The sequence below is a fragment of the Hyaloscypha bicolor genome (assembly GCF_002865645.1).
Source record: "Hyaloscypha bicolor E unplaced genomic scaffold K444scaffold_157, whole genome shotgun sequence".
In the NCBI taxonomy this organism is placed as follows: Eukaryota; Fungi; Ascomycota; class Leotiomycetes; order Helotiales; family Hyaloscyphaceae; genus Hyaloscypha; species Hyaloscypha bicolor.
Genome location: NW_020194659.1, coordinates 42,615 through 60,026, shown reverse-complemented (window position 1 = coordinate 60,026; position 17,412 = coordinate 42,615). Strand labels below are relative to the sequence as shown.

Genomic DNA, 17,412 nt, shown 5'->3' with positions numbered 1-17,412 from the left:
CGGCGAGGTTGCCGTTTCAGGATCTGATAAGAAACTGGGTTCTTCCCGTTATCAGCTCATATAGGGGGGAGGTCTAGCCGGAGTATGTATCATGATTAAGACACGTGATCTGAGATTACAATAGAGGATTTCGTTCTTCAAATCTCTGGCCAAATCTGTGGTGTGTGGAAGGCGGTTCGCTCCCGCCAATTGGATGCCTCGTGGACTCATGGTGTGGCTCGAGAAGCCACTGCATGGTTCACGATAAGGCGATGGCCTTAAACAAAAAGGAACACAAGGCTCGGGGGAAGTGGCAGTCGTCGTCATGGCCGTGGCACAGGAACTGGCCATGGCGAGTGTATCCAAATCCCCGTGTGAAAGAGCCCGCCATTGCAGATGATGGTCAGAGTCAGCAATTCTTGGGGCCGTCAAGCACTCGAAATTCCGACGTGAGTAACGACAGCTTCTCCCTCAACAGAAATCCTTTGGAACATACGTGACAGAAACCTTCGCATCATTGCATTCAAACCTCATTCTTCCCCCTCTAATATCGGTGTAGTAGTGCTGAATTATTTTTCGAGGGCTGCGCATGCGAGGCTGCAGCTCTCACGTCGGCCGAATTGAGGCAGTGGATTTTGGATTGGTCCCTCTGAGAAAGGGGATGTTTCTGGCTCGCCCCATTTCGCAGGCCTTGGATCCACACGGCAGCTATCCTTGCATCCGCTGCTTCCTCTTTTGCATGGCCTGGAGGGCCAATTCTGAAGCACCTTTGAAGATATCAATTTTGCTTTCCTTAAGCTCTTGCAATGCTGGCCAGAAGTGGGATTTGAAAACTCGATGTGATTTAAGCGTAAAGTATTCAAGTATCGTTCAAATATGAGGTCCTTTCTTGTTTTTATGAAGTAGATACGTCGATTTGAACTTTCTGTGGACGAGTCTCAAAATAAAAGCAGGGTCTGTGCTAGGCCGAGAATGCACTCTTCCCGGGGTGTGCAGCTACCACAACAGCTCCTTGCCAAGGCCAGTTGTTCTTCAACTTCCCTGCCCTTCCTCTTTATTCCACGACTTCACCCTGGCTATATTACTCTAGTGGTGTATGTTTTAATTTCTCATTTGTATCATTCCATCAAACGCACTCGCAAGTTGTTTGCTCTATAGTCTGGCGATGCCCCAAGAGCAGGGACGCAGGTTGCAAATTCTGGCTTTTGGAGGAAGATCATAAGCTCAGAAAAGATCGGCTCGTAGGGATGGGGCTTTTGGATTCCGCCGTAACGAAAACCCCACTACCAAATAAGAGGAAGAGGGGAGATGATCCCATATTACTTATTAGAGGAGACGGAAATCGGGATGTGATAGAGGTAAAGGAGGAAGCCAGCCCGGCTGGAATACTCGCCTGTAAAGGTATGTATATTCTTCAAATTATCCTCCTTCAATGCTAGCCAAGTAATACTAACCTAAGGACTCTCCAGACGAGTTGGGGGATATATATAATGCTATACCTTCGAGAAAAGCTGCCAAGACTATAGCCATTTCTATACCATGCTATACAACGGGAGAGATGGCGCTAGTACCGACGACTCCCGGGTCGAGTAATTGATTAGCGGTAGCTTCTCGCTTTAAAGTACTCGATGTATTTTTAATACCAAATTAGCCTCTACGGGAAATCGATCCGAGTAAACAGACCAAATCCATTCTTGCTATAGTAATCCTAGACTTGCTGAAGTCTAAGGATATCCTGCTTGATAATTTGACTATAATGAAAATTGAGTATATGATTAGACTGGAGGTCGACCAGTATATGGCTGTAGTGAGTTGCTGTGAGAAGACTATCGAAGATTTGTCAAGGAGAAGTGAATATTGGAAGAGTATTGCATTGCAAGAATAGAAGTAAACAGGGTTTATTTTATACGCTTGAAGGGAAAGATATATAGAAGATATTTATAATATAGCAATATAACTCTATTTAAATACTAATATAGTTTTTTGAGTGCCGTACTATAGAGCCTTGCTTGGATAGTAGATTTTAATATTTTATACTATAAATATATATACTTAATTAGCCTTAACTCTCCTTAATTAAGGTTATTATATAAGGACTTAGCTTAATAAAGGTTTTAAAGCTTAGCTAATAACTATATCTTCTTCTTTATTAAATTATAGTAAAAAAGGCCTTTTAAATAAAGATATAAAAAGAGTAATTAAATAACTAAAAAATTAAAAGTAATTAATTAGCTAAAAGTACTTTAGCTATATTACCCCGCTATAGTACTCTCTGAGAGTATAATTACTTTTTGTTAGGAGAGTCTAAATTGCGATTGAATTAATCCCGAATACTAAAGGAGAATCGAGGGGACGAGGGAGTAACTCAGATTAATTAAGGACTAACTCGTATACGAATCAGACCCTAATTACTCCTATTTCAATTATTTTTCCGCAAGGAAGTAACGTATTATATACGTAATTACATCTAACTATGTTACTTTAACTAATTCTAGTTAATAAGCAAGTTAGTTTATTAATATTACTATACTTAGTAGCCTACTTATACTAGGCCAAGAAAGACATAATAAAAGAGAAGTAACTATAGCTCAAGCAAGTAGCTTAGTCTAGCTAGAGGAGGAGCACTTAGAGGAAGGGCAGTTAGAGGAAGGGAATTGAGAGGGAGAGGAGATACGTGAGCCTCAACTTCTCCTTACTAACGACGATATCCAGCTTGCTCAGAGCACGGACCTAAGCCCTAGCCTAGGTAGCCGCTAGTAGTCCACTGCCCCAGCATCATGACAGTCGAGTTGACAAAGCTCTAGCCTTGCCCAGGTCCGAATTAGCGACTATTACTACGTCTCAAAGTCAACATCCCTACCAAAAGCCAGCTCTATTACTAGCCGGCTTAGCCGAACGATCTCTATAGCATTACAGCCGATTAAGGATAGCCTAGTGCCTGCCCCTATAGACGATGAGTTCTACGAGCTTAGTAGTACTCCCTCTAAAGCTATAGAAGTAATTAGGGATAAGGAAGGAGGCTTAGGCGAGGATATGGGCTTAGGCGAGGATATGGGCTTAGGCGAGGATATGGGCTTAGGCGAGGATATGGGCTTAGGCGAGGATATGGGCTTAGGCGAGGATTACGTAGATGACGACTCGATTATCCAAGACCAGCTACGAAAAGAAGAGCTGGCAGTCGACCTTGCTACGCAGCTAGGTCAGCACCTACTCCAGTTCCACGGATGCGAGCCGAATACACACGACCAGGCCCGCCAGCTTCACTTCTAAGACCAGCGCCGACTAACAAATCACTACTCGCTCCGTGACCTTGAGGCTCTTACAGGGCAGGTCCCCGACGTACTAAGCCAGTTAACGCTACGGTACCCCTAAGAAGACGGCGTACGTAGAGTGGGCTAGAGTCTTCGAGGGCAAGCACGCAAACATTAACGAGGAGGAGGAGGAGGAAGAGGAGTGGATACACGTCTGCCTTCAACGCTCCGAGCAGCAGCACTGGCCAATACTTATTCAGTACGATATAGACAGCACGCTCGGCTACGCAACGAGCCTTGCGTTTGCAAAGCACGGCCTGGACCGCTAATAACCACACTAATCCGACCCGCGTTCATTTATCGAAAAGAACTCGACCTCAGGTTCATTTGGGGTCGGGTTTATTTAGAATCGGGTTCGCGTTGATTCAGAATCGGGGTCGAGTTAATTCAGGATCGGTGTAATAGGCTGCAGTCGCCTGCGGGCAGCAGGAGGGATCATAGTATAGCAGAATAAGGAGTGGGAAACAAGGCTCACTCAATATTAGAAGCGAGCAGAAGTAGATTACTTGATCAAAGTATGTACTACTAATATTCTTAAGAAAGAAAACCTCAAGCTTGCCTTCTAAGAGAAGGCTATAGCCTTGTATTTATCTTCAACCTCAAGACCCTTATAAGACTATGTAATAGCACTCCTTCGGTGTCTCCATTGACTGGGCTTTCGGGGCTTCCGAAAGTGATCTAATGTTCGGTGTCTCCGAAGGTCCAGAATATCGGTACTTCTGCAGGATATTCGGCTTCTCCGTAATCCAATGGTTTGGCCTCTTATTACAGGACTCTATACTAATCCTTGTACTGGCCTTCTCTGGGGTGTTATAGGGTCAGTTGTTACGCAAGTGACAGCTCTGTTGAGTAGTTGCTGGACAACGACTAGTGTTGTACCCCAGCGGTCTGTTTATTTGCTAGCAGACCGCACTTGTATTCTTAGTTCTTCACGTATTTCTTAACAGTTTAATCTGAGCCCAAGATTTGGCATTTCTCTCAACTTGACCTCTCACGGGCGACGGCGTACTGTCTGTGAGACTCCTAGATATTGCCTATATACTGAGGATCTAAAGCTAAGGAGAAAAGAAAAGAAGAGAGAGGGAGAGACCCTGAGTCTCATATATATATAGGGGGCCCGTCACGTGGAGCGCTTCCTGAGCCAGGCTCAGGAAGGCCTAGAGGGCTTGTCAGGTGAAAGTCAGGTAACGACAGAATCGTCACAAGTTGAAAGGATATATAAGTTGATGGGATGCAAAAAGCATGTGAATAGAAAGCATACGTACGCGTCAAGACACGCGTGACAGACGCGCGCTCCCTATAATTGAATGTCCGCTAATCATCCTTATGTAAAAGCATAAAAAAACTGTGTAGCTCAACATAATAACGTTATTAAAAGCGAGATGAAGTATAAGGGGGGAGACGCGGGGAGAGCATGGGATAGCGAGGAGGTTAATAGCGGAGCAACACGCGAGCCAACTATATGTAGTAAAAATCTTAGATTCCATTTCGTCGTAGATTCCAATATGGTCTTCCATAGTAGGGCGAATACTAGGGCTAGAGCCGATAATGCTCCTGTAAGTAGTACAAAGCTGGGAAATACTGCAAAGGCGGTACTTCTGTAGACAGAAAAAGCGAGCACACTGTTCAGCCTTAGTGAGCGCTTAGATTCCCTTGGGAGCGACGTTAACGCCGATCATAATTGGCAGGCGAAGCCGATCTCCCCAGGTAAAGAAAACGGGCCTCTAAATCTACGGCTGAGCTCGCCCACGAGCATAAACCCTTCCAGCTAAGGCGCTGTTCCTAGCCTATGAGCCACGGACACAACTCGCGGCGTGGAGAGCCTAGTGGTGCGTGATTCCGACAAGCTTGACCCCAATGACCTGAACGTATGAAGTCAGTACGAAGTTTCATGATATCCATCTCACAGCATTTTGAAGTTGATGGTCTTCTCCATCGGCGCTTTAAAGTCAGCCATGGAGACCGGGTCCCAATCATCTCCCACACCGAAGTCTCTTGTTATGATAGAATCTCATTCATGTTTGAAAAACAGCCTCCACTGATGTATGATATGTCCAATCCTCGTATAGTGAGTTTCAAGATGGAATGCCAACCTGCTTCGACACCTCTTCAGGATAATTCCTTCGTGTAGAATATCAATGTTGTAAAGCTGTTCGACTTGCCTCCTTCTAATCCAGGCGACACAATATTTGGGTCCTAGCTCGAGTTTGGTACCATCAAAAGCTATCGAGACATTTTCATCAATCTGTGGCGTACGGTCTGAGCTTGACAAATCTTTACCTCTCATGGATAAAAGTTCTCGTAAGAAGTGTTGATTGTAAAGTTGTGCCCAGGCAAGAGTTGGATAGAATTGGCATTTCGGATTGGGATGACATTGAGTGACTTTGAGTGCTGCATCCAATGTGCTTCTGTAGTGATGATGTATGTCGCCTGATTCATCATTCGCCTTCTGGACATTTTCCTCAAAGATGATATCACAAAAAGGAGCATCGATTGTCATTGACGCGTACAGCAACTGCCCAAAAATGTTGCTCTTATCCAACAGCTCACACTCATGACCTTGAACATGAGCCAGGTTATAGTTTTGGACAATCTCGTTAGAAGTGATATCAGGGAGCTCAATGGGTCCAGTGGCAGCTGCCCAACTCCATGATGGTGCCACATACACACCAACAGGTTGTAATTCTGACTCGTTAATCTCATGTCTTGTTTCGGTCACTCTCCATAAAAGAGGAGTAAGCGTGCCAAAATCGAAGAATCCTGCAAGATATTTGGTGAAATTGTTCCTCTCCGCAAACTGTCGTGCTACGCTAGCGAGAGCTGGAAGCTTATCCGAGTTGTAGGTAAGTAGCCTCCGAGAATATGGGCCCACAATCTCCCTCCATTGTTTTTCTGGACAGATGATTGGATTGAATGTGAATGAACCAAGTCGTTCGTCCAACGATGGAAGATTAAAGATTTTGCCTCCTCCAGGAAAGCACTCCGACGCAAGGTCGCCGCTAAGACATTCGTAGTAGATTTGATGCAATCCAAAATGCAAAACCTGAGGTGCTAGGAAACGTTCCTGATAGACCCAAGCGCGTGTGGAGAGGGGGCATTTTCGGAAGCCTTCGTCAATGTGACTGACATTCAAAATGAGAAGTCCATCTTCGGTTGCCTCATCGATGTCGCGGTCTGGCGGTGTTGACGGTGATGGGTTACTTTCTAAAGAACCACGCCAAGCCCTGGCGTCAACTGCGACAGGTCGCCAAAGTCCTGCGTCACGAGAGACAAAAAGGCCTCCGCTACCATCTGGTGCACTGTCTGCTGCAATGCAGAGAATGCATTTGGAATAGATTGATGACATTTCCCGAACATGAAGTTGCCAATCTGCTGCATGTGTTCCCCCCCGTTCGTCAATACGAGCGATTGATCAATCGCCCCCTCCCATTGATTAATCGGACGCTACGATTGGTTAATCGGGGCTAATTACGATTCGGGCTCCACAGTGGGTCCCGATTAATTAATCAATGTCCCGATTGATCAATCGCATAATATTGGGGTTTCGGGGCTAATAGGGCTAAGGGAGCTAAAAGCTTTTACTTACTAGTTCATACTAAATATATCCTCAATTCTATATTCTTCACTTCGCTTAAGCCTTACTCTTTATACTATAATATAGATTTCTAATATTTAATACTAAGTATATCCTCAAGTCTAATTTTCTTATTTCGCTTATACCTTACTTATTTATACTATACCTATAGCATTATATAGTTTATTTAATTTTTTTCTAGGCATTAAGGGAAGTAATAATAGGGGTAAAGACACTTCTCCAGAGCTTCTAGATATATATGGGGCCTTTACTCTCTTATTTTCTAGATATAGTTTATACTATAAGTACCACAAGTACTAATTTACCAAGTATAACCACTGATTTTTATACCTCTTAATTAATTAATTACTTTACTTCTAATATGTCTCTTTTAATCCTTTGTTTATTCCCAACCCTGTATATGCCTTATTAGCATATTTATAGGTAAGCAGAGCAATATTTTGATATTACTGCTCCAGGAGCTCGTTTGTCTGGTATCTAGTTTTTGCCCTCCCCAATTACTAAAGAGCCTACTAATAATTGGTCTGCCGAAGACGAAGCTGCATAGGATTAGAGGCTTGCTAAGGGGGGTAGTAGGAAAATTCTTATTACTAGGAAACATATAGATATTAGATAGTGGCTTCAAAATCCTAATACTCCGCTTCCTGGTAGAACTAAGGCAGAGAAGTACTACTATACTAATATTAAGTACAAATCCCACTTATACGAGCTTTAGAATAATTAAGTATATTATAAGGAGTACTATAATACTCGCTGTAATAAGATCCTTCTAGCCCGGTATATTCTTTACTATAATAATGCCTTTGAGATTTTAATTACTATTTATAAGAAATTAATATATATAGGTAAGTATTCCCTTAAAGCTATTAATTTTTATACTAATTATATAATAGCTTCTAATACTGTATTTAAGTATATAAGACGACTTTGGTATGGCCTATCCTGTAATAATCACATTTGGATAAGTGCCTATTATACTTATTATAATAAGAAGAAGGCTCAAAAGAATAATATAGGAGTAATACCCATTCAATCTCATTATCCTGGCCAGTATATGGTTCTGGATTTAATGGATTTCCATATAAGTATTTCCTAAATTATGTAATTTACTCCTATTTTAGCCTTTCCTGTATTTCCTGTATTTCCTGCATTTTTGAGCTTTTCCTATAATTTTCGCGATTTTCGCGAAAATTATAAAAATTACGATTTTTATCTATACTACTTACTAATATTATTATAGTATAATCCGGATAGAGAATATATATAGATCTGATAATTGAAATGCCATTTTTCTAAGTTCATTTGGATCCGTAGGCTTAAGGCTAAGACTACAGACGAAGCTGCAGACAAGCTTATTAAATAGCTAAATAATAATAGGTATATTATTATTCTAGCCTGTAATAATAGGGGCGAGTTTAAGGGAAAAGTAATTAAGGTTTATAAGAAGAGAGAGATAAAGATTATTTGCAGACGAGCTTATTACCCCTAATCGAATCTTCAAGAAATGATTACGGGCCGTACGAGCGGATACTAGTATCTAATCTTGGATATAATTACTTCCTTTAATTATATAGGTAATTAATACTACGGCTATATCTGCCCTTCCTAAGGGTAATATACTATATGAGGTCTGGTTTGGACGAAAGCCATCTACTGATTTCCTGAATTATAAGGAGAGTACTTACCGTATATATATAGCCTTAGGAAAGAGGGAAATTGATATTAATAAGAGTAGTACTTCTGAATAATTATCTACTATTAAGGTTCAAAGAAAAGAAAAAAATAGAGAGAATAGCTTATTTATTAATAAGAAAGCAGAATAGGAGAAAGCAGTAGAGGAGATGATTTTATCTGAACTAACTAAGAGAGTTACAGAGTATATAAAGAAATAGTAAGAGAAGATAGTAAAAAGGGCTAGTACTAAAGCTCTTGAATATAATATTTAGGAGATCGTAACCCTATAGATCTCAAAGCAATATCGATTTAGTATAGAAATAGCTCGGATTCTAATAAGAGTTCTAGAAAAGACTTTAAAGGTATATAACTTATAAGGATATACTTTTGGCTAAAGCTAATTAAAAACAGGGCTACCGGTTAACTACTAAGTATGGTGAGCTTATAACCCTCTGGCCATATAATACTCTCAATAAAGTTGCTTTATAATTAACTTATCCTGATTTGCCTATTACTGGTACGGCCTATAAGAAAGACAAAATTACCCTCCCTAAAGTAGTAGCAAAGGAGAATAATCGGGGTTCAATTTCGTTAGTTCAGAAGGCTGGAAGGGTATCTGAGAGAATAAAGAAGAGAGTAGCTATTGAGCAAGTACGTAAGGATAGAGCTAGAGAAGGGGAATCAGGTAAACAAGTGGGTGTAAGGGTACCAAAAAGGGCTAGGGTAGCTATAAAAGCACCTAGACGAAATAGGAGGCATGTATAATAAAGCTTGATTTGGGTGAAATATACTAATATATACTGCTTTTGCCATTCCCGAAACCTCAATATTACCCGATTGGGCAATCGGGGTCCCGATTGATCAATCGGGACCCACTGTAGAGCCCGAATCGTAAACCCCCCCATTGATTAATCGGGCGCTACGTGTCATGGCCTGAAGGGGCTGTGGGGATAATATGGGTGTATATTGGTATAATAGTAAGGAATGATGGTGCCCTAAGGGCGGGGAAATAGCTATATATAGGCCTATGTATGGCCAGTGCGTAGCACGTGACACTACGATTGATCAATCGGGAGGGCGATTGATCAATCGCTCGTATTGACGAACGGGGGTATCACATGCTCATTTCCTTTCTGAATAATGTATAACGAATCTATCCATAACAATGAGATGGCAAGTTTGCGACACAGCAAAATGGCATCTTGGAATGTTCGGGGCAGGTCGTCAATCCGGATGCCATCGATTAGACTGGTGATATTATCAGACGTAAGGACTAAAAGCTGTGGTGTGCACCCCAGCAATGCGACAAAGCCGCATATGACATATTGAAGTCGTCTATACCTTGGCGCAAGACAAGTTTGACATCAGAGCCTCGGAGATCAAGTAGACGAGGGGGCATGTAGCCTGGGGCGTGGCTACATGTATTTGTATGGTCACGGACGCAAGTCGTGAGCCAATTTTGAGCAAGCTTGACAACAGCATCATCATCGGTTCTTTGTGAGAAAGTATGAGCAAGAGTCGTCAGACAGTTATCAGTCGAAATAGGGAGGCCCCATTGTTTCTTTCGGTTCCCGATGAACATCTCTGGCATCGGCTCAATTGTAGAGTCGACAAGCGTATGGTTGCGCCGAAGTTCTTGATCTATTTTCGCGGTCACAAAAACTTGCGAAACATTCAGTAAATCGGAATTCGAGGGAACGCCATCCTTATTCTCGTCACAGACGAATCTAAGAACCTTGAAGTCGATAATGTTCCCCTGTACGCCTCTGTCATCGACAAACGACACCTTCAAGTTATCATCTTCCGGTTTGATAACAATCCAGAAAGTACTTGTCCCAGATGTAAATACCGACAATCCAGATTTAAGAGTAGCGAATATCTGCATACAAATCGGACAGCCACTATCGCTGGCAGTTTGGAGCTGAATAAGACTTCTGTGATGCCGATAACATGGATCTAAACGGGTACGTTCCATGATCCAGTCCTCAACATCGTGAATGAAGATACTGTAGTCATCACGTAGAAATGCTGCTAGAAATAGTTGACATCGATCGCAGAATGCTTCCAATGGCGTCAAAGACGGCAAGGCCATGTGTACCTGCTTGAGTCTGCAAAGAGTTGCTATAAATTCCTGAGAAGTACCGATCTTGACCTCTAAGTAATGAAAGACTTCTCAAGCGGCAGAAGTAATTTTGTAGAAACTTGTGTCCTAAGTGATAACGAAGTTGGAGTGTTGAGGATTCAGGTTGCAATGGGGCTGGTCTTTGGTGTTCGTGCTGCAGGTGTTAAGATTTGGTTGAATCGAGCCGTCTGCAACTGATGAATTGATGATTATAAGAGAGGGTCTAGCCAGGGCTGAAAAAGCCTGATAAATGGGCAGCTGACTTGGCCTGCACCAAAACCTGATTTTTAACAGCAAGATGCATCAGCTGGCTTCGTATTCTCGGCAAAATCCGTGGCCTATTTGCAGCAACCACTCAGCACTTTCCCCCCCAAAATTCATATATCCTCGTCATCTTCTCCGTGTTTTTTTGAGTATAACTCAACATGAACCGCCTAGACTTTATATTGTGTAGTTGGCCATGTGTTTTCCATTCCGCCTTTGATTAAAGCTGTTGAAGTGTTTGGATTGTGGTAGGAGAGGATCGGCACCCCAAAAATCTGCAACTCTCAGTCGCCCGAGCTGCGACCAGCTCATAAAGTACAAAAACCAATTGGCATATAGCTCATAGTTGAAGAAAGGGTGTTTGTTCATGAGATGGTGGGGAAGCCGTGCAATCCAAGTCGTCCAAAGGATTCATGTAGGTCGAAATAGCACAATACTGCTACTTTCCTTCTCGCAAATCTGCGATAATGCTTTCTCCGATGGCCTGCATATTCAGATTACCATATGCATGAGAATCATGTGTGGGATTTTCAGCTGCGGGGTACTCTTGTACAGTCTCACCGTTTGAGACATTGTGCTGTTAGCCGAATCAACCAGTTGGAGGTGAGATGCAGAGACATGGGCTTAGCCCCATTATCGCTCCTATGTAGCTCGGTATCAGAACTCTTATCGAAGCGCACCGGTCCCGAAAGCGCTCTAATATTGCCAGTCGTGAAGAGAAACACAATATAGAATACCAAGTGGGAACATGGTTTATATGGAACAAGATATGCTGCTGTAGAAAGTTGCAAGCGTGCAACGATTATTGTCACCTATTACCTAGCGCGAGCTTGAAAGCGGTGTGCGTGTCTTTGTTCCATTAGCTAATATAATGAAGTAATCTTTACAGCTGTATATGAGATATTTATTTTATATTTTTACCTTATTTATAACTTTTAAATGGACTTAGTGCCAAGTCCGTTTATTTTCTTATATAACTCACTAATATAAATTTATTACAGAAGCTAAGTTTATTTAATTAAGTTTATTTATTAGAATTATATTTAAATAAATTATAAGATTATAAGTTAAAATCGAGTACTCGACCTATATTAAGTAAGGAATTCTAATTAATTAAGTATTACAAATTGAATATCTTATATAAGAAATCGAACTCGATTACTAACTTTATTTTAAATTATTATTAAGTACTTTATAAAATTGAATTAAACCTTAGTTATTACTTAATCTTAAAAGAATTAGTTTAATTTAAATTATAATACTAACTTAATATATTTTAAGAATTAAATTTACTCGTAACTAGTTCTTATATAAGAGAAGTTAAGACTTTTTCATTAAAGAAACCACGAAAATAAATACTTTTATAAGAAATATTTAATTAATAATATAAGTAATACTCAAATTGTAATTTTTAGATCTCTTAATTAAAGTTACTTATATTTGGCTTATTAAGAGCCTTATTAGAAATTAAATTAATTTATATAATAAAGTTAATGTAATTAGTATGCTTAAATGCAACTGGGCCACTTTCTACTCTCCGGCCGCTGATTGGCCACTGATTGGCCACTGAAGCGAAGGCTCCCTGTCTCGCGCTAGCGAGGCTCTTCGACTCGCCCCTTCTATATTAGCAGCTTTAACTAAGTGCCTTACAATACAGTATGGATTTCTTACGCTCCAGCCCTGCCTACTAGACAATTCGCGGGAAAGTCGGCCTGACTTTTTCTCCCTTTGTCTATGCGTCGTCTGCGCATCCTTACTGTACACTATACCGTATTGGCTATGAATTGGTCTGCTAACTGCACATCTGGTTAAGCAGTGGTCTGAGGGTGACGTGATGTCTGTCTCAATCTTGAACGCTTTGCTCTTTCAGGGCCTTATTATTGGATTTCGGAACTTTTCTCCTAAATGCAGCATAGCTGAATGAGCATGCAACTAGGGAGCCCCTTTTTATTGGCTATGGACAAAATATCAAGCGAGTCTGCCTGGACAGAATTTTTTTTTTCGCCTGGCTAGAGAGGAGGCTGTCGATGTAAGCCAGTAAAAGAATTCCCGCATGCAAGCCTCTATTAAAGGAGAAAGGTCGCAACCCATAATCAGATAATAAGGCGCCAACTTTCGGAGATCTCCGCGGCGCAGCTAAACAAGATGGCGGTACGACAGCATTTGTGCGATTAACCAGCTGAAGACGAGATCTGAGGTCCTGCACAACCAACCGAGAGCGGCGCCTGGATTGTGCGCACGGTTTCCAGATGCGGGCTCGTCGTCTCATTATTTACTTTATTTTATTAAAATAATTTGTATAAGTTATTAATAAAAGTATTAAAATAATAAATTTTAAAAAATTAAAATATGAAAAATAATTTAATTAATCAATCATTATTAAGTATACTCAATTCTGACCACTATACGTGATTTTCTAGTAGTTTTGGGGAACCCTGTACGCTGCGTACTTGAGTATGCGGTATATTAACCGCGGACATACCCGTAACCTTACTAGTGTGGCCATCGTAGATGTCGCACGTGGATACCCCGCTCGAGTGTGGCTGCCGCATACAGCATCTTGCCAACACTTCATCAATTCCTATTCGAACCCAACATTAATGTGTTTAAAGGCCACTTCGGGTCATCATGTCTTTCGGATTTTCCGTTGGCGACTTCCTTGCAGCAGGCGAACTCATCTTCAAAGTCAGCTGTGCTCTACACGAAGCTGGCGGCTCAGCCCAACAGTACCGACAAGTTGACCTCCAGCTGAATAGCCTGAAATTCGCCTTGAATGAAGTCGATAAGCTTGATCCACCACAAGATCTCGAAGCTACTGGGAATTCAATAAAAGCAGCTGCGTTATCCTGCCAGCTGCCGCTGAAGCAATTTCTTGCTAGTATTGAGCCATATGACCGCAGCCTAGGCATTGGTCAATCTTCTGGCGCCATCAAAGACGCCGCGCGCAAAATAAGATGGGTAGCTACGAAGAAAGACGATGCAGTGGGAAAGTTACGAGGCGAGCTAGCAGGGTATGTTGGTAGCATCAATATGTTGCTCGGTCTGTACCAAGTGTACGTATACCCCGCCATTTGTCTTATTCTCCTAAACGGCCAGGCGTAGGTTGTCGGAAGCTCATCAGGCGCCACATAGGAAACTTAAAGTCATTAACGATCGCAAGTCTCGAGCACAAATAGAGGCCCTTGCCGGCGGAGTTGAGAAGCTAGGCCTTGTCATTGGAGGTATTGAATCCAGGATCGCAGATGAGACCTATTTGATCTGCGATGAAGTCAAAAATTCACAACAGCAGGCGTCCAGGGTAGTACAAGTCTTCGAAAACAAAATTACGACGACCTTTGGAGACTTTTTACAAAGCCTAGGCAAAATCTCAGAGGTTGCATGCAACACATAGTGAGTTGTCATTATGCCCTACTTCGAGGAAATAAGATGGCTCACAGTGGATAGCTCAACAACTTTACGATGCTACAACCTCTTGCTGTCACTACAGACAAATATTTCTGTTGCTAGTACTGCTCATACCTGGCTCCAATCGCGTATGAGAGTTGAAGATCCCTTTGGCATCCCCTTTCCGGTTCCCACAGAATACGACTACGCGGTAGGGCTTTTCCATCTGTAGGAACAGAGTCATACGAGCTAAAGGAGATCAGATGTTAGAAGCCGTCATAAGAGCTCGATTCAGAGAAGGCAAGGGAAAGGACCTTGTTGCGCATGATCAGTGGGAACTATTCGACACAAGTAATCCCTCAATTTCCATAAATTCAAACAAGTGGCAGTTCTTCCCTGGTATGAAAATTACCATGGCTATGATATTACCGCGCTTCAACAGTGAAATGCGTTGTCCACGCCCGGGATGCCACTCGACTACTTACTTGGAAGCTCCTGGTGGTGGCATGTTATGGTAAGTTATTCTAATTCAAAACCAGGAGAAAAACTTACCTCTAGGTACAGCAACGAATGTGGTGTTTGGTTTGATGAACTGAGCAAACGCTCTCCCTACGAGCCAATTCAAATCCTTGGCGAAGATTATACGACGGATTTGGACTACGATTCGGACTACGATGTGGACTACCGTTCGGCCCCCCATTTAAATGGTACGAATCGTTTCCCATACGATGATAGCGAAGAAGATGTTCTATCCACTTTCTCGGGAGGAGATCTAAAAGCTACCCAATCCCACAGTGTGGATGACTCACTAAGGCACCTGAAAAATATCCGCATTCGGCCTGTTTTCCAAGAGACGAGTGGTGACGTCCGCGTGATGTTACCAATTTTGCAAAATCGGGCTCCTCGCGAAGGCCTGTTCGATGCGATAGGTGCTATTTACCCTTATGCTCGTCAACATCATGAAGATCTCATCGATAAAATTTCAGTGGCCTTAGCTGGAGCACTAGGGAGACTTGAAGCTTTGAAGAGCAAGCATTCTTCTATGGTCACTAGAGGGTCCTGTGTATCAGGTGGATCTTATTGCGTAGCTTTGGGTGGAACCTTCAAACCAATTCCACCGCGCGAAGGACATGTGCGTGACAGAGAAAATGACACGGTAGATTTGGCCGCTTCAGGTATTCCAGTTCCAGCAGGAATCCAGCTTCCGGCGCGGTTCGAATGTCAGTTTTGCTACAAAGCTACGAGTGTACAGTCCGCTAGGCAATGGAATGAGCATGTCCACTCCGACATTCAGTCTTATATTTGCACGTGGCCACGCTGCCGGTCAGAAAATCCTACTTTCAAGACACTGACACCCTGGATTCGGCATGAAAACGTTCATCGACAATTAGAGTGGTGGATATGCCAAATTGACGACTGTCGCCATCCTTGTTATCGGAAACCCAATTTTCTACAACATCTTGTCCGGGAGCACAAGTTCCCGAAGCCCAAGCAGAAGACAAGAGCTGCTATCCTGAAGGCGGGGCACACAGAACCAGTGTTCAATATGATCGAACTGTGCCATCACGAGACTCAGAATAGACCACAAGATGAGTTCTGCAAGTTTTGTGGCCGACACTTCAATACTTGGAAGGAAATAATCTATCATACTGCAGCCCATTTAGAGCATTTGTCCCTCCTTGTCCCACTATTGCTCGAAAATAGACGACCTCGAGACCAATTTAAATGACGTGCGTAGTGCGGACAGGTCCTTCGTGTTATATGGATTTCAGTAGTGAAATAGAATGAGGGGAGTGGGCAGTTTTACTTAAGTCATCTAATTAAATGGTCGTTTGGGAGAGGAATCTTTTTGTGAATAGTAGGACAATTTTTTTCTTTGGATACTTGACCTTACTAGTTTGTCTTGATATTTGGGCTTTGGACTATGCGACCTCTGTGACAGCACGAGAAAAGAGGCCTTAGTGTGGAAGCATAATGTCGATTTGTAAACTTAGAATACAAAGCTACAGAAAGAAGGTCTGAGTCCAGGCAAAGGAGAGGTGGTCTTATACCAACCTGGCTCCGCTAGTACCGTCACGTGCAGCTAGGGCTGTGACAACCTCGAAGTACTTTCATCTTTTATCTCATCGTCCGTTCTTTTAGCTAGCAGGAATTCTATTCTACTATCTGCAACGCTGTTATCACGGAATGCCTGCTGGATCTCCTCTCGTTGCCATTCGCCTTGAAATTTCTGACCGGCGCGGCTAATTACATACAGAGCTCCTGCAATCTACAAGGATATTTTTTAAAAATTGATCCAGCCAAACTTCTACTACGCAATTCTTTTGGCTATATTACGTTTACAAGAGTTATTGTTGGTATCACCTAGTGCACTTGTATGGCCTATTAATCTGTGGATTTGTTCGTTGTTCAATAGGTGTAGAAAGAAGAAGATTATAAGGATCGCAGTGCCTAAGTAGGCAGCTGATGAGTCATTATAAGAATGACTAATCAGGGGCACGTGACCAAATGACCTATGTTCCAACTGTTGAAATTAGGAGCCTGAGGCCCCTAATAGGCTTAGTAAGCCCTGGAACCGAATGCTATGGGGCTGTGCACTAGCTTAATACCCTGTACAGCTGGAATACCCTGTATAGCTGGAATACCCTGTACAGCTGGAATACCCTGTATAGCTGGAATCGGTTCAGCTGGCATAGGGATTTAGTGCATGTGATTTAGGGGGTTCAGGGCTATATATACGGGCTACTTACCACTGTAGAACAGTAGTCAATTCAGTATCGTTTACTTGGTTTACATTACAAGCACGTGACCCTAGCTTTAGCTAGTTCAACACCAACACTGGCAGTTCTTTCTTTGTACGTAGAACAGCCAAAATCAATCTAATACAACCTCTCCTAGCAACTCTTCCTGGTTCTCTTGCTTTACACTCTTGTTTATATCCTCTGTTTTCTTTGGACGGCGACACCCGCGGACGTGTTTATGGAGGGTGGTTGTTTGGACCACTGACCTAATATTGGCGGTTTCTAGGGCGGTTTCTATGGTGGTTTCCTATAGTGACGTAGAAGCGAACGCGCTACTTTAGC

The 17,412-nt window shown here is 42.4% G+C and overlaps 3 protein-coding genes across 3 annotated transcripts; 2 read left to right on the top strand and 1 right to left on the bottom strand.

Moving 5' to 3' along the window:
• Positions 1 to 1,226: 1,226 nt before the first annotated feature.
• Positions 1,227 to 3,798, top strand: K444DRAFT_668237 (uncharacterized protein; the record flags this gene model as incomplete). Its single annotated transcript, XM_024887384.1, has 6 exons — positions 1,227 to 1,380; positions 1,692 to 1,786; positions 2,227 to 2,257; positions 2,475 to 2,485; positions 2,794 to 3,178; positions 3,369 to 3,798. The coding sequence occupies 6 exons, from the start codon at positions 1,227 to 1,229 to the stop codon at positions 3,557 to 3,559; spliced, it is 867 nt and encodes a 288-aa protein (XP_024730145.1). The 3' UTR covers positions 3,560 to 3,798.
• Positions 3,799 to 9,683: 5,885 nt separating this feature from the next.
• On the bottom strand, positions 9,684 to 10,094 carry K444DRAFT_702473 (uncharacterized protein; the record flags this gene model as incomplete). Its single annotated transcript, XM_024888054.1, has 1 exon — positions 9,684 to 10,094. A coding segment is annotated over one exon (262 nt), but the record flags the coding sequence as incomplete, so codon positions are not given.
• A 3,479-nt stretch (positions 10,095 to 13,573) lies between these two features.
• Positions 13,574 to 14,847, top strand: K444DRAFT_541923 (uncharacterized protein; the record flags this gene model as incomplete). The annotated part of the gene is made up of 4 exons (XM_024875836.1): positions 13,574 to 13,985; positions 14,140 to 14,335; positions 14,390 to 14,540; positions 14,593 to 14,847. The coding sequence occupies 4 exons, from the start codon at positions 13,574 to 13,576 to the stop codon at positions 14,845 to 14,847; spliced, it is 1,014 nt and encodes a 337-aa protein (XP_024730143.1).
• Between the last annotated feature and the right edge of the window lie 2,565 nt (positions 14,848 to 17,412).